The 26,422-nt window shown below is 34.0% G+C and overlaps 1 protein-coding gene across 4 annotated transcripts in view; it reads left to right on the top strand.

The window, feature by feature from the left end:
* The window catches only part of PPP1R12A (protein phosphatase 1 regulatory subunit 12A), a 138,492-nt gene extending 114,846 nt beyond the window's left edge, over positions 1 to 23,646 (top strand). Inside the window, exons 19-26 of one of the 4 annotated variants that reach the window (XM_019797021.2) lie at positions 4,566 to 4,631; positions 8,571 to 8,587; positions 9,803 to 9,938; positions 11,844 to 11,948; positions 16,373 to 16,420; positions 18,114 to 18,144; positions 18,870 to 18,920; positions 21,445 to 23,646. In XM_019797021.2, coding sequence (XP_019652580.1) covers positions 4,566 to 4,631; positions 8,571 to 8,587; positions 9,803 to 9,938; positions 11,844 to 11,948; positions 16,373 to 16,420; positions 18,114 to 18,144; positions 18,870 to 18,901 — 435 coding nt within the window. In that variant the 3' untranslated portion in view covers positions 18,902 to 18,920; positions 21,445 to 23,646. The remainder of the gene's footprint in view (positions 1 to 4,565; positions 4,632 to 8,570; positions 8,588 to 9,802; positions 9,939 to 11,843; positions 11,949 to 16,372; positions 16,421 to 18,113; positions 18,145 to 18,869; positions 18,921 to 21,444) is intronic. The other 3 variants (XM_002916779.4, XM_011221752.3, XM_011221751.3) reach the window with 3 other exon arrangements.
* The last annotated feature ends 2,776 nt before the right edge of the window (positions 23,647 to 26,422 follow it).

Raw genomic sequence — 26,422 nt, 5'->3', positions numbered from 1 at the left:
ACCTTCGTATACTAGCCAGTGAAATTTTTTCCTTTTATAAATTTCTTATTTCTAGTTATGGCCTTCTCTTTTCCACTTACAGAAGTCTCTTTAACATTTCTTGTAAGGCTGGTTTAGTGGTGAAGAAGTCCTTTAACTTTTTTGTCTGGAAAACTCTTCATCCCTCCTTTAGTTCTTAATGATAACCTTTCTAGGTAATCTTGGTTGTAGGTTTTTTCCATGGCAGTCTTACATCATGCCACTCTCTTCTGGCCTGCAAAGTTTCTGCTGAAAAATAAGCTAATAGCCTTATAGGGTTTCCCATGTTCATAACTAGTTGATTTTAAAATTCTCTTAATCTTTAATTTTTGATGTTTTGATGAATATATATCTTGGTGTGGACCTTCTTGGATTCCTCTTGTTTGGAGATCTGTGCACTTCCTGGATCTGGATGTCTGTTCCCTCCCTCAGGGAAGTTTTCAGTTACTAATTCTTAAAATAAATTTTCTGCCTCTTTCTCTCCCTCTTTTCCTTCTGGGACCCCTATAATGTTAATGTTAATATGCTTGATGTTGTCCCAGAGGTCCCTTAACCTATCCTCATTTTTAGTTCTTTTTCTCTTTTTGTTGTTCAGCTTGCATGCTTTCCACTACCCTTCCAGATTACAGATTTCATTCTTTTGCATTCTCTAATCTGCTGTTTCCTCTAGTGTATTTTTCATTTCAGTTACTGTATTCTTCAGCTCTGATTGGTTCTTCTTTATATTTTCCTTATCTTTGTTGAAGTTTACCCTTAGTTCATCTGTTCTTCTCTCATCTGGTGAACATCTTTATGATCATGACTTTGAACCCTATATCAGGTAAACCATTTCCTTTAGTTCTTTTTCTGAGGTTTTGTCTTAGTCTTTGTCTTTGATTTGGAACATAATCCTCAGTTTCCTCATTTTGTCCTACTCTTTGTGTTTGTCTCTCTGTATTAGGTAGGTCAGCCATGTCTCCTGGTCCTGAAAGTAGTGGCCTTGTGTAGAAAAGGTTTTGTGGTGCCCTGTAACACAACCCTTCCCCCCACCCTATCAGCAGAACCAGGCACTCCAAGGGTGTCCAGTGTGTGAGCTGTGTGTACCTTCCTGTGGTAACTAGGCCATGATCTGGGGGAACTGGTGGGTGGGCTGGCCCTCAGCCCAGCTGGCTGCAGTGACCAGCCTGTGACTACTGCAGATGCACTGATGGGCGGTGCTGGCCCCAGTGCAGCTGACTGAGAAGCCTGGCAGTAGCTGCTATGGGTAGGCTGGTGGGTGAGACTGGCTCTCCCCCTCCCCAGGACAGGAGTAGCTTTGAAAGTGTTCCAGTTCCCACCAGGGTTGCCTGCTAGGTGTGATGGGGCAGTAATCCTTTTCTGGGGACACCAGTCCTGAGCAAGGCTGCCCGCCAGGTGTTACAGAGCAGGAGCCACTTTGAAGGGGTGCCTGCCAGGGTGAGTGGATGGAGTGGGGAGCATCCACAGGGAAAGCTGGGGTGGGGTGAGCAGTGCTGGTAATGTAGATAGAAGGTGTCAGAATTGGCTCCTGTGTCCGACCAACTAGGCAGAAGGGGGTTGGGAATGGTGCTAGCTAGTACCTCCTTTCCTGGAGAAAACTCCTACAGATCCTTGCCCCTCAAGCACATGCCCTGAAATTAGTAAGTAAATCTTCATGTATAACCCAGGTGCTTTTCAAATGACTGCTTCTGGGCAGGATCTCGAACCAAATGACATAGTACAATGGCCCTTTGAAAGTGGAGTGTCGGTTTCCTATAGCCTTCTGGCTCTTCCAGAGTATACCCCACTGATTTTCAAAGTTCCTGGAGTTAAGCCCTGCTTATTTTCAAAGCCAAATGTTACGGGGAGTCATCTTCCCCATGTAGGTCCCCAGAGTAGGGATTGTCCAATGTGAGGCATGATACTCCTTGCTCCTTGAGGAGTTCTGTACCTGTGATATCCTTCTTATTTGTGGGTTGCCGTGTGGGAGGTTTGGTACCCAACTGCCTCTCCGCCCCTTCTATGCTTCTCCATGGGGCCTCTGTATGTTTTTTTAGCAATGGAAGATCTGTTCTGCTAATTTTTAGGTTGTTTTCAGAGTGAGTTACATTATATATAGCTGTTGCTTCAGTGTGTCCATGGAAGGTGAACTCAGGATCCTCCTACTTCACCATCTACCAAGAACTCCTTAAGATGCTTTATGTTCCATTTTCATGAATATGATTATACAGTACATAATATCTCAAGTGGTTTGATAGAAGTAGTGCTTTGACTTAGCAAATTATAACAATCGTACAAAATTTTATTTTTTTCCTTATCCCTGATTGTATATATGCCTAACATTGCTATTCATATACAGGAGAAAGAAGAACTATAGCATAGCATAGTTAACGTGAAATTTATGCTGTTTCAATAGAACATATAACTATGGAAGGACAAACATAATCTGTTTGGGTTTTTTCAGTCTCTTGCGGGTTTTTTTTCCCATTTTTCTTTTAATTTTTAATATAGAAAATTCAAAGTAACAGTAAAGTTCAGAAGTGACAGGGAAGTATAATGACCCCCCATCCCAGATATCCGTTGTTTAAACTAAATCCCTACCACCTCCCCAACTCCCATATTATTTGAAGAAAGTCTACAGAATATCATTTCATCTAAAAATTTTTGTATTTTTAAGAGGAAAGGATTCCTTTTTAAAAATTACTAGAATTGTATTTTTTCAGTAATAAAAGTAATCACAGTATGTGTTACCATACAACAAATGATCACAATACTGTGATTACATTTATTGTTAAGTAAGTTAACAATAAATCCTTAATATTTAATATCCAGTCAGTTGTAATGTCCATTTGTCTTAATATATGCCATACGTGGTTTGTTGTAGAAGCTTTGCTGGTTTGATTGTAATATAGTAGGGACTATGCGTTATGATCAGTTATATCTTTAATCAGTTTCTCCCTCCATCTCATTTTTTTTTTTTGCTTACAATTATTTTTGAATTAACTGGGTTATCATATACGAGAAATGTTGTTTAACACATTCATGTGTTTTTTTAATATTTCCTATAAATTGGTAACTGCCATTTTACCAATTGGTAACTACCAAGTAGAAAACCGATCCCATTCTGGTTCAAAAATTGTTTTGGCAAGGTATCTTTGTTCATCAAGAAGTATATAATATCTGGTTGATTTTAATTGATTGCTCATTAACATTTTAGTAACAGTAAAATAAAACCTCGGTCTTAGGACCCTAACATAGTAACTCTTGTTACTTAGGATTATCTTTTTAATAAATCATACGTAGTAGGAGATTCATAGTCAAAGCTGTGTTTACTATATAGTATTTATTTTTCCCTGGTTTGATTCAGACCAGCTCTCCCTTCAGAACTTCACTGTCTGGAATACCCTTAACTTGCATTGTAAGGATTCTTCCTGGGATTTATATTGGCAGTACTCATCTTTTTAACTTGAGCCTGCACTGAATTGTGTCCTAATTAGCCATCAGAGCACAGGTCTTCTTCCCTTAGCCACATTTGAACCTGTATCAGACAACATACAAAAAGAACCAAAAGCTCTGTCAAGAAAGGGTTATGTAGTTAGGCAGCTTTTTAATCTCTTTTATTAGTAGGCTTCCCCCCCCCTTTTTTTTTATTACTACTTTGAGGACCTCTGAACCTCCCCACTTTTTAAATTTCCAGTTTCTATGTTTTCCCATGAAACTGCAATTTTTAAAAACAATCATTTCATGTGTGGAATTCATGTTTTTATATTAACATTTATATTAATAAATAAAACTAGCAGTAGCACCATTGGTTTCACCTGATTTCTATTTAGTATGCTGTAAACTCCCAAGAAACTTCCAGATGTTGATAAACTACCTAAATATAGTAAGACTTTTGTATAAATCTTGCCAAGCTTAGAGAATCCAACTTTTCTTAATATAATGAATTTCCTATTTTTGATGCCCCATTATAGTTGGGTGTCTAAATAGTACATTTATAAAGCACATGTGGTATCATTGCAGTATAAAATGTAATACCTTCTTCTGCTAAGCCTTCAGTTTCCTCATCCACTGTGAATGTGTTTCTAAATCATGTTTTTAGGTAGATGGTCTTTTTTCACCATGTATGTTAACCTACTTAGATTGTGTCATGCAGACAAAATAAAGCCTTCCTCAAAATAGGGTAGAAACATTCCCACATAAAAATCCGTTTTCCTTTTGATTTGTTTCCTGGTAGATTTTTCTCAAGGTTCATTTTAAATTAGAAAAGACCAGGGGTGGCTGGGTAGCTCAGTTGGTTAAGCGACTGACTCTTGATTTTCAGTCGGGTCATGATCTCAGGGTCGTGAGATTGAGCCCTACATCAGGCTCCCTGCTCAGCAGGGAGTCTGCTCCACATTCTCTCTGCCTCTCCCCCACCCTTCGTACCCACCCCACCGCTTGCTTGCATGCACTCTCTCTCTCAAATAAATAAATCTTTTTTAAAAAAATTAGAAAAGCCTTAAATATTTAAGCATCAAGTGTTTGAAATTTATTTTTTTTTTCTAAAGTAAATTGACAATCTATTTTAGAGCGACGAAAATGAACAAGAACAACAATCAGATACAGAAGAAGGATCCAATAAGAAAGAAACTCAGGTAAAAAGCATTTTGTGTGTTTAGAAGTATTCATATTTTTTAAGGATTACTTGTGTTTGTATTTGTTTGTTTGCTTGTGTTTGTATTTATTCATGGAAGATAGGTACTCTACACTGTACCTGCATGCTGGGGATAGACTCAGTGTTTCTCTGGGATCAGGGGTAAATGGACTGGAAGTGTCATAAAGAATATTATAGAGGCAATGGAAATATTCTGGATCTTGATTATTATAGTGGTGATTTTCTGGATATATACAGCCGTTAAACTTATCAAACTGCATACTCTAAATGGATAGTTTAATATATGTAAATTAATCTCCGAAGTTGAATAGAAAAACAAAAGTATCTAAGGGATATCGAGAAGTAGTGGAAGGCAAAGTTACCTTCTAGAGAAGACAGTAAGTCTTTTTACTTTCTTTACATTTGTTTAGAAATTTAGTGCTCTAAAGGACTTTTATATTATCACAATTGACCATACCGACAATCTTCTCCAAAAACGCATTTTTTTTCCCTCAGTAGTGATGAAGAAACTAAGGCAAGTTTGAATGACTTAAAAGGTTACATAACTAGCAAATGCTGAAAGTTTCCTCCCACTAACTATTTTCCCCCTCTATGCCCTATTGGTTGGCTGTGGAGAAAGCTGACATGCTTTAAAGAGCTCTATTCACATAGGGGTAAAGCTGTATAATATGAGTTAGTTCTGATCTTCTAAGCTAGCAGTATCTAACCTGAAATGGCATTCTGTCATATCATCTTTATTTTTGACTTGGAGTTCCTAAGTAGAGCTATTGAAGTTCTTTTCAGTCAGCAAGGATCTACGATAATACGAAGTGACCAGAAGGTGATTACCTGTGCTCTGTGACTATGGATGTTACTTTTAAAGCCAAGTTTCCTATTTTGTCCTGAAAGGTACTTTTATTTTATAATTAGGTACCCAGAGAGATACTGAAGAATTAATTATTTCCAAGGGTAAATTATTTGCAGGGTAAAGTTTTATCACTTTTAAACCCTTTGCCTCTCAGTTGTCAGTATCCCCAGTTCCCCTGTGTCTCATGTTTATTATATTCTGTAATTCCCATCTTTCAAGGGAAAAATAATAGGTAAACAAGGGGGAATGGGTTAGTAAACCATCCCTAGTTGACACTTCTCACTGCCTTATCACATATACCTCACATCCACCAGGCTGGGACAGAAGGGAAGATTTTCTGATTTCAAAGTTGTGACTTTGAAGCATATTGATACTTGTGTTTAAGTTTTACTGTTAAAATTATACATGAGATACATGAAGATCGAGAAGAAATTGTTTCTAAAAAGAAACCTTTTCTTAGTTCCAAACAATTTAAATAGGTTTTGTTCATTTTAAGTAGGGGATTATTTAGCTCTTCTGTTACAAGTAACAGAAAACCCAACTGAAACCAAATTAAACAATTTATTACTCTCCAGTTGTATTACACAACCCTCTATGTCATCTTCATCCTTAAGCAGGTTTACCTCTCAGGGCTGGGATTATAATAATTGGCTTAGGCCAGACAAGGGCAACCACTAGGGTATTGCAGCCATTTTGCTACTAATGTGGGCTGTATACCATCTCACCTAAATTGAATGACTGGTACACCATGAATAAAAGGAAGAATGGAGGTTAACACACTAACACAGTGTCTTCTACTTATTAATAAACAAGAAAAGTGCTTCTAGCCATTAGGTATGCCACTCTCTTTTAAAAAACTTGTAGCATCAGGCACACCTGGGTGGCTCAGTTGGTTAAGTGTCTGCCTTTAGCTCAGGTCATGATCCTGGGTGGCTCAGTTGGTTAAGTGTCTGTCTTTAGCTCAGGTCATGATCCCAGGGTCCTACTGTTACCTTGAGGGTTCGAGGCAGGGAGTTATAGAGGAACTTTTTATGCTGTGGTACTTTTAGATGAGCTTATATGTACTGTAATTAAGTGTATTTTTAGTTTGGAAAAATAATTTTGAAACACAGGGAGCAAGATCATTGCTGTATGAAATAAGGACACACACTAAATGTAATAAGCTGGTCACGAAATAAACATACTGCATGATTCCACTTACATGAGGTATTTAAACTATTCGAACTCTTAGGAAGTAGAATTGTTGTTTCCAGGGCTATGGGTAGAAGAATATGGGGAGTATAAAGTTCATTTTGCAAGATGGAAACATTCTAGAGATGTGTCGCACAACAATGTGAATATAGTTAACACTATTAAGCTATACTCCTAAAAGTAATTTAGATGGTAACTTTTATGTCAGGTGTTTTTTATTATGATCTCAAAAATATAAAAAATAACCAATGGTTAGCACCATGATTTTTAAAGACAAAGAAATGGAATTTGAATGATTTCTGTAACTGCTTGGAGTTTTTATTTTTTCTTAAATTTAAATCCGTGAACCAGAGTGCAAACTGTGAGGTGAATGGTGATGTTTTCATTTGCTATGTACACATTTTATTTCATACATGGATATTTTCCTGAATTTGAATAATATCTTGGGTTTTTTTGGTTTTGTTATTTTCTTAATTGAGATATCATTGACTTGTAATATTGTATTAGTTTCAGGTGTTCAACATAGTGATTCATTATTTGCATATGTAAGTCTAGTTAACATCCATTTCCACACATAGTTACATTTTTTTCTCTTGTGATAAGAACTTTCAAAGTCTGTTCTCTTAGCAATGTATGATTTTGAATCTCTTAAAAGTTGAAATTTAAATTCAAAATTGTCATGAAACTAATGAACAAATAATGAAATGAAGCATTACAACAAAAAAATAGGAAGCAAGTGCAAAGTTAAAATTGGTTTTGCAAAGGAAATTTAAATAGACTTTAGTAAGGTGTTTTTGGTCCAAATTAGACTTTAAACAATCCCAGAGGAACCCATTAATTTTACAATGCGTTCAAAGATAGATGTAATGGAAAAATACAATTACCTAATTCAGAAATTTAACAAACCATTTCTGAATAGTTGCCTTACAGAAAAGTATAGTTTGAGCAAGAGCTTCGATAGAAAGGGAAAGAGTTAAAGATGACCACCAAAAAAAACCTACTTTGTCCCCAACTAAGATTCTTTTACCCTATGAATCATTTCACCATTTAGATAAGAAGAGTTATGAAACATTGATAAAGTATACCATTTGCTTGAGAAAATTAAGTCATAATTTCCTACCTCCAAGTTGCTAAACTTTGACGGAATTTGGAGCTGGATTTCTAGAAAGTAAATTTTAAAATTATGTGTATATTATTGCACATTAAATACCTTAGGTATTCATTTGTTTGCCTCTCATGTTATTGCCTCAAAAACAGAAAAATGAGAAAAATAGTTGCTTTGGGATGTAATGTAGTAAACTTGACATTTATTAATACAAATAAACATATTGCTTTCTCCTGAGTAGGTAGAAGTAATAGATATATGTCTTAGTTTCTTTTTTTTCTTCTAATTAAAAATATTGTATGGTGGCATTTGTAGGAATTCATAAAAGATGACCATAAATTGTGAAATGTAATTATGTGGTTATTATGCATGAAAAATATATAGTGACTCTGTTCTAGAACTTCTGAACAATCACATTAAAGTTAAAACATATATATAGTAGGGGCGCCTGGGTGGCTCAGTCGTTAAGCATCTTCCTTCAGCTCAGGGCGTGATCCCTGCATTCTGGTATCGAGCCCCACATCAGGCTCCTCCGTTGGGAGCCTGCTTCTTCCTCTCCCACTCCCCCGCTTGTGTTTCCTCTCTCGCTGGCTGTCTCTCTCTCTCTGTCAAATAAATAAATAAAATCTTTTTAAAAAAAAACATATATATATATAGTAAATAGGTAAGTTAAATAGTGTGGAAAACAGTATAAATGTTAAATTTACTTCATCAATCAAGTTACTTTAATGAGAGTATAAGAATTAATATGCCTGTGTTTTTCTCTTTCTTTATAGACGGATTCCATTTCTAGGTATGTTTTACATTTTTACTGATTTTTTTCTTATTTTTATTCTGTGTTGCTTAGATATTTATAGATTTTGTAAGTTGGAATTATTTGAATAATAAAAATCTGTAGATGTTTAGATGACCTAATAACTGTTACAAGCTTTCTTTGTCAAAGCCTTTACTTCTAGTTCAGTAGTCATAGTAAGTCACTAAAAAAGAAAATTTTTTCTTAAATCCTTACAGCTGGAAACTTTTTAAGTTTTCCTAAGCTTCCTAAGTTACTTCAGTATTAACTATGTCATTATTAACAGCAGAGAAAATTTTTTCTTAAATCGTTTCAACAGGAAAACTTTTTAAGTTTTCCTAAGCTTCCTAAGTTACTTCAGTATTAACTAAGCTTCCTAAGTTCCTTCAGTATTAACTATGTCATTATTAACAGCAGAGGCTGATGAAACCCACCAGAAATGTATTTGATTAGGTATTCTGAATCTTCTCTCAGATCCCTGCTTTAGATAAAAGAAAAACAATGCAGACACTAAAAATTGTCATCTAGCTCAAAATTATTCACCTTTTAGAAAACTCCACGGTGCCCTTAAGTCTAATCTCCGTTCCATTTCTCTTGCTCATAAGAGTTAACCAAAGCCTTGTAAAACCAAGAACAAATTTTTATATATTGATGATTCTGTGGAATTGAAATGTAGAGGCAATAGCATTTATCAGGAAAAAGTAACCTGAATTCATAACGAGATAATAAGAAAATTCTCATGTACAGATGAGATTATGTTCCTTCTGTTTAGGGCAGACCTATTATCTATCACTTTGGATAGAGGAGTTTATCAAATCTCAGCTGTTACTAATTTTTAAACTGCATGCCACTTAAAGGAAAAGTGCTACCAATTCAAGTGTAATACACCAACAGTTACAAGCCGTGTTCTGATTTCAGAGATTTTAAAATGTAGAAGAGTACAGTTTAAAATTGTTGAAATAATTTATCATGGTGTGAAACTAGTTCTGACTTTTTAGATCTAGATATATTGAATCTCTTCCTCAAATACTAGAAATTAATAGTATTATAAATAACTTTCATTTATTATCACAAATACAGATGATAACAGAGAATAGATGAAAGAGAATGTTACCTACTATTTTGGAATATCAAGTCAAGATATACTAGGATGCATGTTAATGGAAGCTGTAAAAGCCTATAATAAAGATTTTGACTTTGACTCATCTTTTAAAGATACGAAACCAGTTCCACATCAGCTGGTGATCGGTATGATTCCTTGCTGGGTCGCTCTGGATCATACACTTACTTAGAAGAAAGAAAACCTTATAGTAGCAGGCTAGAAAAGGACGACTCAACTGACTTTAAAAAGGTACTTGGATTATTTAACTATATTTAATTAAAAATAATCTTTTGTATTAATACATTTATATTTCGATATTATTCCTGGAAATTTATAATGAAATCAGCATCTTGAAATAACTTAACTTTAATTTTCAGTTTGGAGCACTAAATGGTACAGAGAATATAAATAGCTGTTTGTTTTTTAAAAGGAAGAGACTTTATTTCACACTTAAGTGTCTCAGGCCGGTACTGTGATTGAGCTGGAAAAGAGGCATTGGTGCAGGTGGGCTTGGGGGGGGGGGGTTGTATATGCATGTATACTCACACAAGCATGAACACACACTTTTCTCTACCTATTTGTCAATAAGAGGCAGCCAAACAAAGAACAGAGCTCTTCCTAAGTGAATATAGTTTTTCCTAGGTAACTAAAAAACTTGTGGTAGCGTAACTGCTATCATGTCTTAAGGATGGAAGTATTTAAGAAGTTCTGGAAACTCAACAGTCTAGGATTCTGACTCTCATAATTCTTAATATTTTAAGCTTAGAATAAACATGAAGTTTGTTGGGGAAAAAGAAGGCTTGTGATATTTGTACATGTTCCCCCAAGTAGTAGGCAGCTATTTGAATTGGTTTCTTACAAGCAAAGTCAGCAAAAGAAGGAAGGTGGAGGGTCAGTTTACATTATGTATAAGATTGTCATTCATTCAGTAAAGAATTAAACACTGTCCTAAGTAGTGAGCTTCTCCTCATGGGCAGTAGAGTTGGAGATACTGTCCTTGCTCTTATGGACATCTTCCATGTAGTAGAAGAGACCGACATGATCATACAGTCATATCAATAAATGTGTAACTTAAATATTGAAACAATTATCCGAAGTAAAGAATCCATTTCATAAGAGTGTATAACAAAGGAAAGTGACAGGGCCTAAAGATAAGATTTCCTAAAGAAGTGAAGCTTCAGAAGCAAATCATAGAAGGACGATTAGTTAACTAGCAAGATGGAAGAAGTTTTCTAGATGGAGTGAAATAGAAAGGCATAGACCTGGTGGTAGAAAGGCGCAGGATGCATTGAAGTAATTAAATTTTCAGTATGGCTGGTAGAGCAGAAGGGATGGTAGTGTGAGGTTGCACTTAGATGTACAGCCCAGGACCAGACCCTACAGTGCTTTACAGGCTATTTTAAGGATATCTTTATACTGAACACTGGGAAGCTATTCAGGGGTTTCTGATGTCAGGGTTAATGGAATGGTTGGCATATGAAGTTGAGATTATCATTTTTAAAAAGTTAACTCTTTCTGCTATGTATAGGACAAATTAGAGAGAGGTCAGGAAAATAATTCTAATATTTAGAATAGTTTAGATAAGAGATGATTTTAACCATCTATACTGGTAGTAGTAGAGATGGGGGAGAAAGAAGTAGTAGATTCAAATGTTACGGAAGTATTCAAGAAATATTTCACTTATCTTAAAACTTTAGTAAAAGCAGTACAATTGTAGTGATAAATACAACTGATGCTCCACATCAGTGTCAGTTATTCAGGAGAGAATGATGCGCAGAAAAGCTCACAGACCCCGGAAGAAGATCACAGTGGTTCCTCAGCTCTAGCTCTAGTTCCTCTGCAGTATGTGGTCCCTCTTTATCATATAACTGAATTTTTGTTTTAATGGAAATACAAAAGGTAGATTTGTCAGTGCAGTCTTAAATTTTAAATACTGGAACTAATGTATTAAAGAGTTTCCATAGGACAAATACCTGCATGACCAAAAATTTTTGCTTTGCAACCATAAAGCATTAAAATATTTTTAATGTATCCTTTAATAGCTCATATGTTACATTAACCTTTTTGCTTTAATATTGCAAACTATTCAGTGGGAAATCTTAACATATTAAGAGAGCAGAAAAGTAATTTGTTGTTCTGCCCTAATTTTTATAGCTTTATGAACAAATTCTAGCTGAAAATGAAAAGCTGAAAGCACAGCTACATGATACAAATATGGAACTGACCGATCTTAAATTACAATTGGAAAAGGCCACCCAGGTTTGTACCTTTTTCTCTTTGTTATCCTGAAGGTAATTGTTTTGATTTATTTTATCTAAAAAATTAGATTGAAATATTCTCAGGTGTTCCTTCAAAACATAAGTTTGGTTGCTGATAATAGCTTATTAATAAGGAATCAAAATAATACAGTTTACTGATAACTTCATTTACTTCTTTCTAGAATAAATTAAAAATACAGAAGTAAAACCTTGTAATGGAAAGTTGAAGTATTTTTAAGCCAAAAATACCTATGTTGTGTTACATAAAGGGCTTAAATGCTTATTTCCCAGCATACCAAATGTAGGAAGGCATTAAAAGCATCTATACAGAATCTTCTTAAAGCCATTTTAAAAATTTTATAATCATTTTTATTCATTAGAAATATTTCCTGTTTGTTTCCAAAATTAATTTGATACACTAATGCTTGAAGAAGATAGTTTGTCATTAACTCTTTTACTTACCTCCTATGCAGCAGCCTACAGGAGACCATTTTAGACAAGAAAATTGGGATAGCCAAACAAAATTCACAACCATATACATATGATCTAGGCTATGTATGATCTAGGAATTGTTTCCCAAGCTTTTTCCATGGAATACTAATTGTGGGAGATAGTAATAGGCACATTCCTTCCTCATTCTCTACCTGTCCCCTTCAAAGGAAAGAGTTTTGTGACCCAACTGTTTCATGGGAAATACTATACTACATCTTGGAGATTTTACAGGATACTATTCTTGTGTTAAAAGGCTCTAAGCAGTCCTGTAATTTTTAAGAAAACAAACTTGTTTAATTTTAACATGAGACTTTGTAGTATAAACACATTTCTGCAGTTCAACTTTTGGAACCCAGTTTGAAATCACTCATCTAGAACTGACTTGTCTGGTTCTATGAATGAGACTGTATTCTTCGGTCATTCTTTTACATTCATCTTTTTTACAATCTTTTAAGTTAATTTTCTATGTTGAACTTGTTACCAGGTCCCCTTTTCGTCGTTGTTAACCACTATTACATTGTGAAGCAGTTGTCTATGCACAATGGAGGCTTTGCTAAAATTCCAGGAATTAAGCTACCCTTATGAGGTTAAGGAGGCTCTGCAGATTCCATCATTTGATGAGAGTTTACTGTAAAGATACACAGAGAAGTAAGTCAGAACAAGAACACATTTCGTAGTGAGGTGTCATAAAAACTTGGAATGTCATTCAAGTTACAACTTGCTGGGGTAACTTAGACTTCATGGTAAACTGGAAAGTCATCATTCTTTGGGTTTCATTAGTAGCTTCATGAGCCTCCTCACACAAAAATATCATAACTAGTTTTCTGAAAATAACTTTAGCTCCAGAGATTTTATCATAATATTTTCTAAATAAAAATGTCCACTGCTTTAAACAAAACAACAAAAAAAAAAGAGTCCACTGCTTCCTACTGCTGTGTCCTGTCATTACAGTGAGTCAGCTAATCTGTGTTTTTCCTGCTTACTACCTTCTCTGTTTCACCACTCTTCTTCCTACCCTGTTGTCATTTAATTCTTCCTAGATGTCTCTCATTCTAAGTCTGCAAGAAAGGGGATCTGATAGAATTAGCCAGTTACTATCAGCATGGAGCAGTCCTGTTACTGACCATTTCATAGGACACTGGACAACCTAGAGCAAGTTGCCTTTAGGTCATGTACCAATTTCTGATCCTATGGATTGTGGCCAGAAAAACAAGTTACTATTAACTGCCTTAGCAGACATTCTAAGTACCATGCCCAGTATACTGAATGAATAATGGAAAGGGTAATTCAGAGTATAAGATATTGGTAAATATATTATACTATATTATATTATATTATATTATATTATATTATATTATATTATATTATATTATATTATATTGGTTAATATCTTAGTTGGAAAAACTATGTAAATGTTTTTAAATTTTAAGTGTCCATGTAAAAGCAAAGCTGATAAACATTAAACTTTTTGTTCAATTTTAAAGTATTTATCCTGAGCATTTAAATCTACTATGAATCATTCCACCTGATTTTTATTTTCTTTTTGGGGCATTACTTCCATAACTATTCATGGGTATACATACTGATAACAGTTTGACAGTTGCATGGAGTTTTTTTTCCAAGGGAACTATCATCCTATTAATAGTGTGTTTGACAACACTTGGCCAAGGGATTCTAGAATCCTTGAATCCTGCCTTCGTCCAGCCACCCTCCTTCCTGTAGTCTCCAACTGAGGGAAATAGGCTGATTTACCAGAAACTGGTTTGATGAATAATATTTTGTCAAATGTCAATTCACTAGATTCACTGAGTATGATTTTAACAGCTTTAACTAGAACATTAACCAAAAATATTAGCTAAAGTTGATTTTTTAACTTTAAGAAGTTAGCAGATAAATCATAAAATTGCTAAAATGTTCCTATATGAAGAAGAATCCTCAAAAAAATGCTAATTTTCCATCTAAAATTTTGTTGACTTATATGTAATGGCATTGTTTCAGCTGCTTCTGAATTCTTTTGGGTGCTTTTGAATGTCATTTTAAAATTTTTCAATCTTTATTTTTTCTCAAGTAATGTGTACACCCAGCATGGGGCTCCAGCTCACACCCCTGAGATCAAGAGTCCCATGCTATTCTGATGCAGCCATCCAGGCACCACTACCTTTTTCAGTCTTTAAAGCATTTTTTAGGATTCATTTGCGTATCCTCGAGGGGCATATTTTTGTATTTTTAGCAGTTAAATATAAATTTTAATTTAAAAACATCAAAAAATCAGAATTAGCTGAAAAGTCTCATCATACTTGAAATTCTGAATTTGATTTCTAACAATAAGTAATTAAAATATGTCAACTTTTATTTTTCCAGAAAGAGTAACCACAAAAGCATAAAACCATTTAAAACAACAGAGAAAAGGAAGGATACCTGGCCGTGATTAGATCTTTAAATTTTATATACCGTAAAAAAGAAATTGTGAAAAGAAGATCAAAAAGTAACTTGGTTACAGGCCTTGACGAGACTAAAGTATGAATGCTGAAATGGTTGACAGAATAGAAAATTACATGAAGAAACGTTTAGGGCGCCTGACTTGGCTCAGTCAGTAGAGCGCAGCTGTTGTTCTTGGGGTTGTAGGTTTGAGCCCTATGTTGGGTGTAGAGATTACTTAAAAATAAATTTGAAAAAGAAGAAGAAAAAAGGGAAATATGTAATTGATGATGAAATATATTTTTATTTTGTGGTTAATAGTCATAAAAGAGCATTCTTGTTAAAGTTGTCAAAAACCATTTTTGGTAAGTTGGTAAAATTGATTTTTCAACAAATTCATTTTTGGGAAATGAGTCATTTGATGGTTTTTATAGCAAACTGACCATGAATCCAAGGGAGATATATGTACAGAAGTCAGTGTAAGAACTAGGATACCACTTGTTTTTTGTTGGTTTTTTTTTTTTTTAAGATTTTATTTATTTGAGAGAGAGAGTGTGTATAAGTGGGAGGAAGAACAGAGAGAGAAGCAGACTCCACGCTGAGCAAGGAGCCTGACGTGGGGCTCAATCCTAGGACCCTGAGATCATGACCTGATCTGAAGGCAGATGCTCAACCAACTGAGCCACCCAGGGGCCCCTAGGAACTACTTGTTTTTAACTGGGCCTTTACTCAGTATCCACATGCAGACCCCTCAGGTACTGGCTGTAACATGTGGCTTAAAACCCCTTCTATCTCCCAGGTCTCAGGATATTGTCAACTTTGAGTTGATAGCATAGTACAGTTGATACATAGTACAGTATCATTTCCTGATACAAAGCAGGAAAAATGAGAGCCCTAAGTACCAGGAAAAGAAAAGCCATATATAGTTAGGATTTCTTATAAGTGACAAGGGGTGTGAACTTTCTTTTCAGTTTTGGAGCATGGATGATTGGAAAAGAAACTCTAGATAGAGAGTGAGCAATAGGAAGCTGTGAGAGACAACAGAATTTAGGCCAGTTTACTGGCTTGGCTGCATGGATACTCACTCATCCTAGTCCAACTACCTTTCAGCCACGGTCCTAGAATCTGACCATTCAGATTAGCCACTCCTCCTAGTGATGTGTAAGAGAGAGCTTGGGCATCGGACAGGATACTCTAGGATGTTTTGGTTTTGTTCCACAGTACTCACCCATCCTTAGCCAGTACTATACTGTGTAAAGACCTGAGAAAAAGTGATGGGTAGACCATGAGAGCTGTGGAGACCATTCTATTTCTAAGCATTTCTTTAACTCTCTGTTGTTTCAATACAAGGTTGTTTTCTCTTTTCTTTATTTATACCCGTGTATTACTCTACCTGAATTATGTGATTTATTTGAACACCACTAGAGGAGATACTATGGTCCTCCTTCATTCACCTTCACCACCCCCCACCTTGATTGCACTTATATCCCTTTTATATTTCTTACTTTGTTACAGAGACAAGAAAGGTTTGCTGATAGGTCACTATTAGAAATGGAAAAAAGGGTAAGTATCCATTTTATTGAATAATCATTTCCCCCCTTTATTGTTTTACATAGCAATAGTAAGTTTTTTTGTTTTCTTTTAATTTTATTTTTATGGATGGTAATTTTTGTTAATGTAGATTAATATTATTTTAATTATGAATGCTTTCTGGCTTAGCTTCTTTGTACAATTCTGTGGGATCTCTCTAGGTGTGAAATTACCTTACCTCTGTAGGTATTATGACTTGATTTACCATGTTATTCTTTTAACAGATTAAAAAAAAATCTTTGCCTTGATTCTGAAATGTACGCATTATGATAGTGCATCCGATGTTTTTGAAATGCCATTCATCTCTTTCGTTTTCTGTTGTATACTTAAAACATTCTGATGCATACATTTAGTTTAAGTCTTTAGAAAATTTAAATCCATTCTTAAAGTTTGTAAAGATTCTAAGGACATCAAATTCTCAAATTTCTTTTAAAGTTAATGATACTTTATTTAATTTTGAATTTAAATATTTAAATTAAATAGTACATTTTAAATTAAAAAAATTGACTACTAGGAAAGGCTTTTGCCCTTTTATGTCTTCCTATAGTTTTTTATTTGGCAATGATATATTCATTTGTATTTCTCCATTTATTATTGTTATTGCTCAGAGGTCTAGCAGTGGCCATAGGAAGAACTCTGCAAGTTTAGTCTGAGCAGTTGAGAGTATATAAATGATCAGAAGTTAAAGGAAAATAGTGTCTGTTAGTCCAAGTGAGCAGTGGCTAGACCTACAAGGTTTCAGCCAGACAAGAAAGTACATCCTGGGTAGCTAGATCAAAGAATAAATAATCAGGAGCCGTTGATAAAATATTTTCCTCCATTCCATTATAAAAATAGCCAATTTACCTTTTTGACCAAAAAAAAAAAATGAGAGAACTGACGTCTGTCCTTTTTTATCTAGACTTGTGCACACGTGGCACACACGTTTATATTCTGACATACTCACCTAACCTTCTTTGTCTGCCTGTCAAAGGCAAATAAATTACAAAGTAGCTAATTTACTTTCAATTTAACAGATATTACTAATCCTAGTATTAATAATATCTGCTAATAACATTTATTCAGCACTCTGATGTACCAGGCAGGCACTGGACTAAGCACTTTACGTGTATTTTTCTTAACCATATTTTTTGATGTTATTAAGTTTGTCAAACAGAAGAAATTGCCTACAACTTTATAGTTGCTGATTTGGTGACAAGAGAGTTTGGTATAGTGTTCTTGTCTTGCTTTGCCAGAAAGTAGTTAAAATCTTGAAGGTACCTAATAAAATTGAAGATAATGAGGCAGAAGGAAATATGTTATTTATGAGATTTCACCAAGTTATTAGGATCAGATATGAGGCTATATATCCTAGTGTTTTGGGAAGTGCAGTGGTTTTTATGAATTAGTCATGGCTGTATTATTAACTAGGAGGAAGTTCTGTTCATAGAAGATAACGTTTTTGTCTATGTAATAGTGTTTAAACCAGCTATTAATAGAATAACATGGTACTTAAAAGACTATGAGTAGGAGTCCCATCTACTTTTTACAGCACATAATCTAAAAACATTAACATTTACAGTAAATATACTGCTTTACTAAATATCAACATTAATTATTAATCTGGGAAAGAATGTCTTGGAAAGTCTAGTGATTAAACTAAATTTAAATGGTTTGTATCTGAAAGGTGACCGGCAAGAGTCAGTATCTTCTGGGCGGTATGACCTAACAACCAAAGTTTTACAGCACATTAATTACCGCTGCTTGCTTTTTGCGTAACACCCTAGAGTGCTTATTATTTAAGGGAGAATAAAACCGTACACTGCAGTCATGTATTGTATGTTGCCTTTGCCTGTCACTCTTGGAAAGGAGGTACTTCAAGTGCTGCAGTTGCTTCTTCATGAGATTCACTGCATTAATGCTGCACACGGTATCAACCTAAATACAAAGCTATAAAGCCAGTTGGATAAATAATGACTAGTAAACATTGTAGGCGGAGGAGATGAACTTCTCTTAGATCCTTTGGAAACTTTAAAGTACACATATTTTAGGCATGTTTGCTGCTTGCGTTTCTGCTTCTGTCACTGTAGAATAATTGCATCTATGTGTGTTTTTTTTTTCTTTTCTATATAATCCTCAGTCTTGAGTATTGGTTTATTCCTAAGTTTTATGTGAACTAAAAAAATAGTTTGAACATGTTATGTAGCATCTTACTAGAAAGTCAAAGCTTTGAAGAAAGAGCTTATAGAAATTAATAAAAATAATCTTCATATTTACTTCTCTCAAAATTTGGAAAGCTCTTTACACGTCACTGGCATCACATCTTTTTCCACACTGCTCCTGATTTGATTTTTGACTCTAAAGTGTCACTCTTTCACAATTTAGAAGAAAATTAAGAATATAATAATTATGTGATTAATATTGGTACCTTAAATTGATCTAGGAACGAAGAGCTCTAGAAAGAAGAATATCTGAAATGGAAGAAGAGCTCAAAGTAAGTAAACCTTGCTATGACTTAAAAGAGATAGTGCTGTTTATCAGCTCAGGTGTACAGTATTCTTATAGATATTATGTTTATGTTAATTGTTCTCTGTACTGATTATGTAGTTTGTGAATTATCGATATCTTGTGCTTCTCTTCTTCCTACATCTAGGTTTTATGTGAGCTAGGAAAATATAATTCAACTCATTTCGTTAATCAGTTTTTAATGGCTCTTTTGATGTTCAGGTATAGAAGAAATTAGTAATGACTATAAGATTTGGGATTTATTATTTATTCTTCACATTTCACATACTCTGTTTCTTGGAGAATAAATGGTGGAAGGGGTGTCAATACAAAAATATTTTCCTTTGAAAATAAAGGACATTACAGTAGTGGACGAGCAGAGCTCTGCTTTGTTGAACTCCAAATTACCTATAGAAGTAATTGTTTTGAATGTTGGAAGGAATCCTCTTTGCTGGAGAAAAAATAGCATAGTTAATTGGTTACTTTTTATTGTATTATCTTGCATCAAATGTCTTTGTCACATTATGAATTAATGAACTGATCCATAGGACAATGTTCCCATAGAATTAGAATTTCAAGAGTTAATTATTGTATTACTGAATTTGGTTCCTTATTAAAATGTTATGATTGAATGGCTTTGGAGACAAAGTTTTTGGATTTTGTTATATATTTTGTTTGATATGGAATTTTAGGACTACACTATTTACCTTTGCAAATCTCGGAATGAATATCCTTGTAGTCAAGACTCTTAATTTTTTCTTCTTGTATTCATTATCTGTGATTCTTTGTATTTTTATTGTACACTTTCCCATTTTCTTATTTTTTTATTTTCTGTTTCTTTGTTCTAATTCCTGCAGAACCTGCACCAAATAAAGCAAATTCAAACTCTGAGAGAGTTAAATGAGCGACTGCTGACTGAGAATAGGGCCTTGACAAGAGTGGTAGCCAAGCGCTCAGGGTTCTGTAGGCATCTACAGTCTATGAACCTATAATTTATAGTTTCATCATTTCTTCTTGGTAGAGCCAGGCAGGTGTTTTTGTATTAGTAAGCGTGTCTTAAGCTCACTTTTACAAATTAATGCCATTGTGTCTGAAGCTTACCATGTAACTGTTAATTATGCATGGCTTCTCAGAATGTTAGAAAGTGTCACTAATTGTATATTCTGACTGATAAACTACAATAAATTTAGGAAATGATTTAAGGATTTAAAGACTTGTCTGCACTTTTGCAAAGCTTGTACACATTTTTGGCTCTACAAATATTTTAAGGATTAAATATTTAAATATAACTTTAAAATTCTTTTCTAGAAAGAAAATGGAACATAAGCAGTATAACATATTTTACTTATAATTAATATGTTGAAGCTAAAGATTAAGCATGCTTTACCTTTTTTTCAAAATAATACAATTTCAGTCAGAACCACTTTAGTTAATATTCTCTTAGTTCTTTATTACAGAGGTATCCTAATACATAAACTTCAGATTACTATGGTTTAGATCCATACATTGTGAACACAAGAATTGGTTGGTTCCACATAAAGTTAAGCTCTTCTTAAAGATTTTGTTTAACTTAATTATGCCACGTAGAAGTTTTACTTTTATCTAATTTTACAACCTAGTACATTTTGATAGCTGAGGAAAGATATTGAAAGATATTTTAAGTACCTTGGAAAGTTTGTTTTAATGTCCAGAATATAAGCTATTCCACTTCCTAGCAAATCTGGCAGAGCACGTGTGATTTAATTCATTCTTAGTGGAAAATCCAGTTTACTGATAACATTTCTACCCCCTCCTTCAGTGTGACTATAAAACAGAAAATAGATTTGCTTTGAGGATGTGTTTTTCTGTTTGCTTCAAATACTGGTGGTTTTTTCAATGCTTAGGTATTTTCATCAATACAGACTGACTACTTTGGCTTATAAATTATTTTATACTATTCTAATAATAGTAATAGTTATTATAACTTAACAAGCACCTATCTTGGATCACACATTGTACTACATGCTTAAACTTGGTACTACAGATGAATCCTTTAAGGAATTTTAATAATTTAGAACAAGTCTAACTTCATCAAAACTTTGCTAAATAGGCTGGTTTCCTTGTGGAATAACAGTAAGTACTGTGGTTTGAGGTCCGATGTAAATAAAGTAAAAGGCCTCAGTTTAGGTGCCGACAGGAAGTCTTAGAGGAACTCCCTTTGAGAGCCCATCCTAACAAAAACAGGCTTCATTTTCTTGGCTGCTCTAATATGGTGTGCTTGTGAGTCGTAATAGCGGGTGATTTAGTACATTCCAATTGATAACTTCGGGAGAATAAACCTTTAATTCCATCATTTATTAAACTAATTAGCTTCACAAATCAAGTTTTTTCTTTCTTTCATATACGTTTTAGCCACTAGAAATTTATATAACTGACAAAGCTTGTTCATGTGTCTTGTGGTGAAAATATAAAATTTATGAAGAGTAACATCGTATCTTCTTATTGAAGTAAAACTTTTATTTTTCCCCTCACAGATGTTACCAGACCTAAAAGCAGACAACCAGAGGCTAAAGGATGAAAATGGGGCCTTGATTAGAGTTATAAGCAAACTTTCCAAATAAAAAGCAGCAAATAATGGAATTGCACATATTAGCAACCTAGTGGACCATAACTGACAGTCACTGGAAGCCTGGGAAGAATCCTTGGAGACTGTCATTTTCGGATATCCTGCCAAATGCCCTCTTATCTAGGAATTTTGTTTTGTTTAATTTTCTGGGTTTTTTTTTTTTTTCTTGTATCAAGACCATTGTTTCATGTTAATGCAGCTGCTGAGAAGATTTTTTTTTTAATGACTGAGAAAACTTGTTTACAGCTCCAGCATATAAGGAAAGTGTTCAAGGCCAGATATGCCTCAGATATTTAACCAGTAAGCCTTAGTTGTACATAAATACTTTTGTGTCAACAGAAACTTTCAGCTCTCACAGAAGACAGTTATTCAACATTTTTTGATGTGCCACAGTTTCCGGTTTTTCAATATTTAATTTTTTGCTTTACATCTAAGTTTGGGTTTGTATTTTTTTCCTTCTAACTCTTCATGTGGCAGACTCTTCTATGTTTTCACAGCTTTCTTATTTACAGAAAAGAACACTTGTTCTTCTGATATCATTGTTATGTATTAGGCTAATGCTGTGTTGTCTTCCACCTGGAACTGAATTGCTTGGTGGAACATTTGCTTTCACTGTTTGTGCAATATGCATTTATTTCTTATATGAATGCTTTAAAGTCAATTGAGATTAGATTCTTTTAAGTCCTGTTTTCTGCCTTCATTGGTCACTTTTTTGTTTTTGTTTGTTTTTTATTACTGTAGTATAAGATGTTAGATTCTGTAATCTTCACATTCATTTTAGCAGGTACTGAGTGATGCTGTATATATAAATAAGTGTATTGTTTTGATTTTTAGACCACCACATGGCATGCTTGACTATTTCCTTATTTCAAAAGTCTGTTAATGCAAAGTAGGCTACTCCATAATAGTGTTAAAACAAAATTTGCTAACAATGTGATATAAAGACTTTAAAAGTAACACATTATATGGAGCCCTGTCTTTACAAAAGTTTTCTACTGTAAAGTGCTTTTACTTTTATTTCCAGTTTTCATTTGATAGTATTCAACCACAATTAAAGTTGCATAAGATAATTGCTTCACATTTCACATACCTATATTTATCTGAGTGCTGTCTAAAACTGTTGTGCTAGCCAAAGTAATGCTATGAAATCATTTGCAGACTTAACCCGTGAGTTAATGTTAAATGCACTGTTATTGCCATGTGAAGAGGCATTGACTTTGATACCACCATCATGTTCAGACCATTTTATACATTTCAGTGGCCTTTTTAAAAAAAAAAAAAGAAAGAAAGAAAAAGAAAAAAAAAAAAAGCAAAACCAAGTACATAGTGAAGATGGCTTTTATTTGGACAAATAGCTTTTATATTTTCATCAAACCATGCAAAAAAAAATTACATCTTTCTGGCACATAACTGTCTCCTTAACCACTGAACAGTTCAGCCATTTGAATAAATTGTACATCATAAAGCTTATAGTAGCTAATTGTATTATTGATTGTATTGTATACTATATAAATGTGAATTTGTACCCCTTCATTTTAAAAGGTCATTGTGTTCTACTGCCTATTTTAGATTACTTTGGGGATGGGAAAGGGTGTTTTGGTAAGCAGGATTTTAAGTCCTCTCTCTTGATTGGTTTTATGAAGATATAAGGTTATGCTCTTACTACCAAGCTCAGGATTCTTGATTTTTAAAGGTACAAGGATAGTTATGGGAATTTTATTTTTGGTTATATTTGAACTGTATGAATGGTGGGTCTGAATATAGAGAATTTCCATGGTCTTATGTGGACGTAAAATATACAGATAATTGATCAGTTTGAGTGACTGCAACATGTTCTGGTTGCACAACAGTTAGGCATGCTAAGGATTATATTTGTGAAGTTTGGATGCCTGTGAAGAATGATTAAATACATGTTTCTAATATTTTAGTGTTTTGTATTTAGGTTATTTATTCTTTGTATCTAAAACTGAACAGCTACTGTGCTATATTGATTTTATTGGTAGTATTGAGCAGACCTTGTTTCTGCATGAAACTAGTTGCAAAACCCACTATTTTGGAAATAAAAATGTATTTTGACATATACAAATAAAATGAATAAAACTATTTTAAATGTGTGACCTTTTACTGAAGACATTTAAATTTTGTTCTGAGATATTTGAATTCTGCATGGGTATTTTTTCACTAATTGCTTTACTTGGATTCCAATTTGAATAATTTCTGAAATTGTAATATTGTGATAATTTGCGCAACATTGTACATGCACATCTGTAAATGCAATCTTAATTGCCATATTTATGCAATCTGTGTACCAATTTGGACAAATGTTTATATATTTTACATAAAGCTGTCTGTATGCAGAATCCGAGAACTAGTTTTTTTATAATAAGTGGGTAAAAAACAATAACTGAGTCTCAAGGTAGTAGTGGCTTTGTAGCACAAGATTTCATTTACATAAACATTTTGTGGTTTCTAAACTAAACCTGTGCTTTTTTCTTAGCTGCAAACATGGGCTTGGGAGTACATATAAAGATAATATTCCATTGAGATGTAAAATATTATTCTTCAACCTAGGTTTGTCCAAAGTTCAACCTCCTCCCCATCTACTTACACATCTATATGTAACTATCATAGCAGGCACTTTCAGTTTGGAAACTTTGGTAGAGGACTTGTAGTAAGCCTATGTTTTAACTAAATACAACAAGAATTGAATTATCTTCTTTCTATTTCCAGTACTTTACCCTATGCATGCTCACAGAACGAAAGATGTTACTGTTGTTTGTCTTCACATGACAGTACTTCAAAGCCAAATGAAAAGCAGCTATCAAACTGTGTTGGAGAGTATTCATATAAAAAGTAGATACTCACCAGTCCATTAGGCTACTTAGCTCTTTGGCTTAAAGGTTTATTATCACTTGGTCTTTCCTGGCTAATCTGAAACAGTCATCACTCTCAATGTCCACACTCACTGAGTTTGTTGTCGTAAGAAGCAGATAATCCAGAAGGCCAAATTCTCTCTAGACTAGGACCATGTATTTCCCATAGGACACAATAGCCCTGTAGTTCGCCCTTCACTTGTCATGATAAGCAGAATACAGAGAAGACCCCATTAATAATTATTAACTATCCATTAGTGAAAACCTTTGGCTGCAAAGATGAAGGCTGACTGATAAGCAATCTTTTCTCTGATGTCCACGTTGTACACTGTATGTTTGTGATCTCTGTGTGTGAGTATACGTGTACAACAGGTGTAATGTACAATCCAAAAAGGATTGGGTATAAACTGAAATTGTTTTTCCTATTTATCACATATCTCTAACTACATTTCTTGACTTTCATTTTGGAAAGGTTCTCTGGGGTTAAGTGCTATGTAAACAACAGATTGCTCTTTCTCTAAGGTAAGTGACACAATGTCATACTAATGTTCCTTGCCTACAAAATGACCGGATGACAAAGTAATAAATTTAAAAACATACGAGTCAGAAGTTTAAGATTCTATAATGTAACATAAATAATTCTCTAATTACCATAACTTGAAATTTTATTACAAGTGTTTTAAAGTTAAAGTAAGCTTTTTTGAACCAGGCTATCACAACTTGTCACTACTTGGATGCCAATAAATAAATAGGTTACAAAGATGAACTAGATTTTCATTTTAAAAGGTTAATGAAAAAGGGGGAAAGTTTAAGAATTATAAATATTAGTAGATTTTGTCCTGAATAATATACAGCTAACAGGGCCTGTACTTTGTGCTTTTATGTCTAGGAGACTGGTAGTAGAAAAGAGAAGAAATTACCTTCTCTCCCTTACACTCCATTTTTCATATGGGTCTGATTTGCATATCTCATTTGATCTGTACAACAGGCTGGCTAAATAAAGTCTGTCTCCATTTTATAGGTGAGAAATCTGAGATGTACAGACTATTAACTGATTTAACATTCCAAGCCTAATACAAAGCACAGCTCTTACCCAGACTTAGTTGTGGTTTTCATTGTTTTTCCCATCTCTTAATGCAGGACTTTTTCTAATATTAGCAGTTAGTTTGATGGTTTATTTGCGTGAAATTGCATAAGTGACCTATGAGCCTATTTTATATGTCTAGGCTTTAAGGATAGCATTTCTTGAGGGTTTGTTTTTGCATTCTTTCTCTAATTCTACATCCTCACCTCCACACTCACTAAATTTCTCCTCTCCTTAGAACTTGTTATTGCTAAACCATTTTGCCCTATAATGGGATTTTTTTGAGATGAATGCTTTAATGCTCAAGCAGCTAGTGATTTACTGATGCAAATTCTAACTGTATCCGGTAAACCATCATAAAGTTTTTAAAGATATTTTGACATACATGCAAAAGAATTTCTGCATTCTTAAAAAATTAAGACATTTTTAGTTGGTGATTGGAGCTTAATTCTCAAGAACTTTTTTATTACCAAGTAAGATAGGCAACATTGATAGTGCCATGGTTTTAGCAGTGAATTTTTCTCCCCAATGAAAACTTGTAGAATGTCAATATATAACACAAAAATTGTGTTTACGTTGACTCAGATATGACCTCACCCAAAAGAAAGTACTCAAAATAAGACAGCATGACAACAGCATGATTTTCTCACTTGTTACTTATTCTGTGTTTTTAAACGCTTGAAAAGAGTTTTGGATTCAGTCAGGTGTAGATGTAAATCTTAGTTTCACCACTTTATGATTGCGTATCATTGGTCAAATTAACCATTTGGGCTCAATTTCTTTGGGTAAATGACATATCATATAAAGTGCCTTGAATACTTCCTAGAGTTTAGTGGATAGATGCTCAAAATTGCAATTATTATATTATTACTTTGAAGAAGTTACATTAATTTGTGACTTTCTAAAAGTATTAATTTACTTTGGAATTA

This window comes from Ailuropoda melanoleuca, chromosome 15 (genome assembly GCF_002007445.2).
Source record: "Ailuropoda melanoleuca isolate Jingjing chromosome 15, ASM200744v2, whole genome shotgun sequence".
NCBI classification, from domain to species: Eukaryota; Metazoa; Chordata; class Mammalia; order Carnivora; family Ursidae; genus Ailuropoda; species Ailuropoda melanoleuca.
Note: the sequence above shows the minus strand (reverse complement) of the source record. Positions and strands in the feature narration are given on the sequence as shown.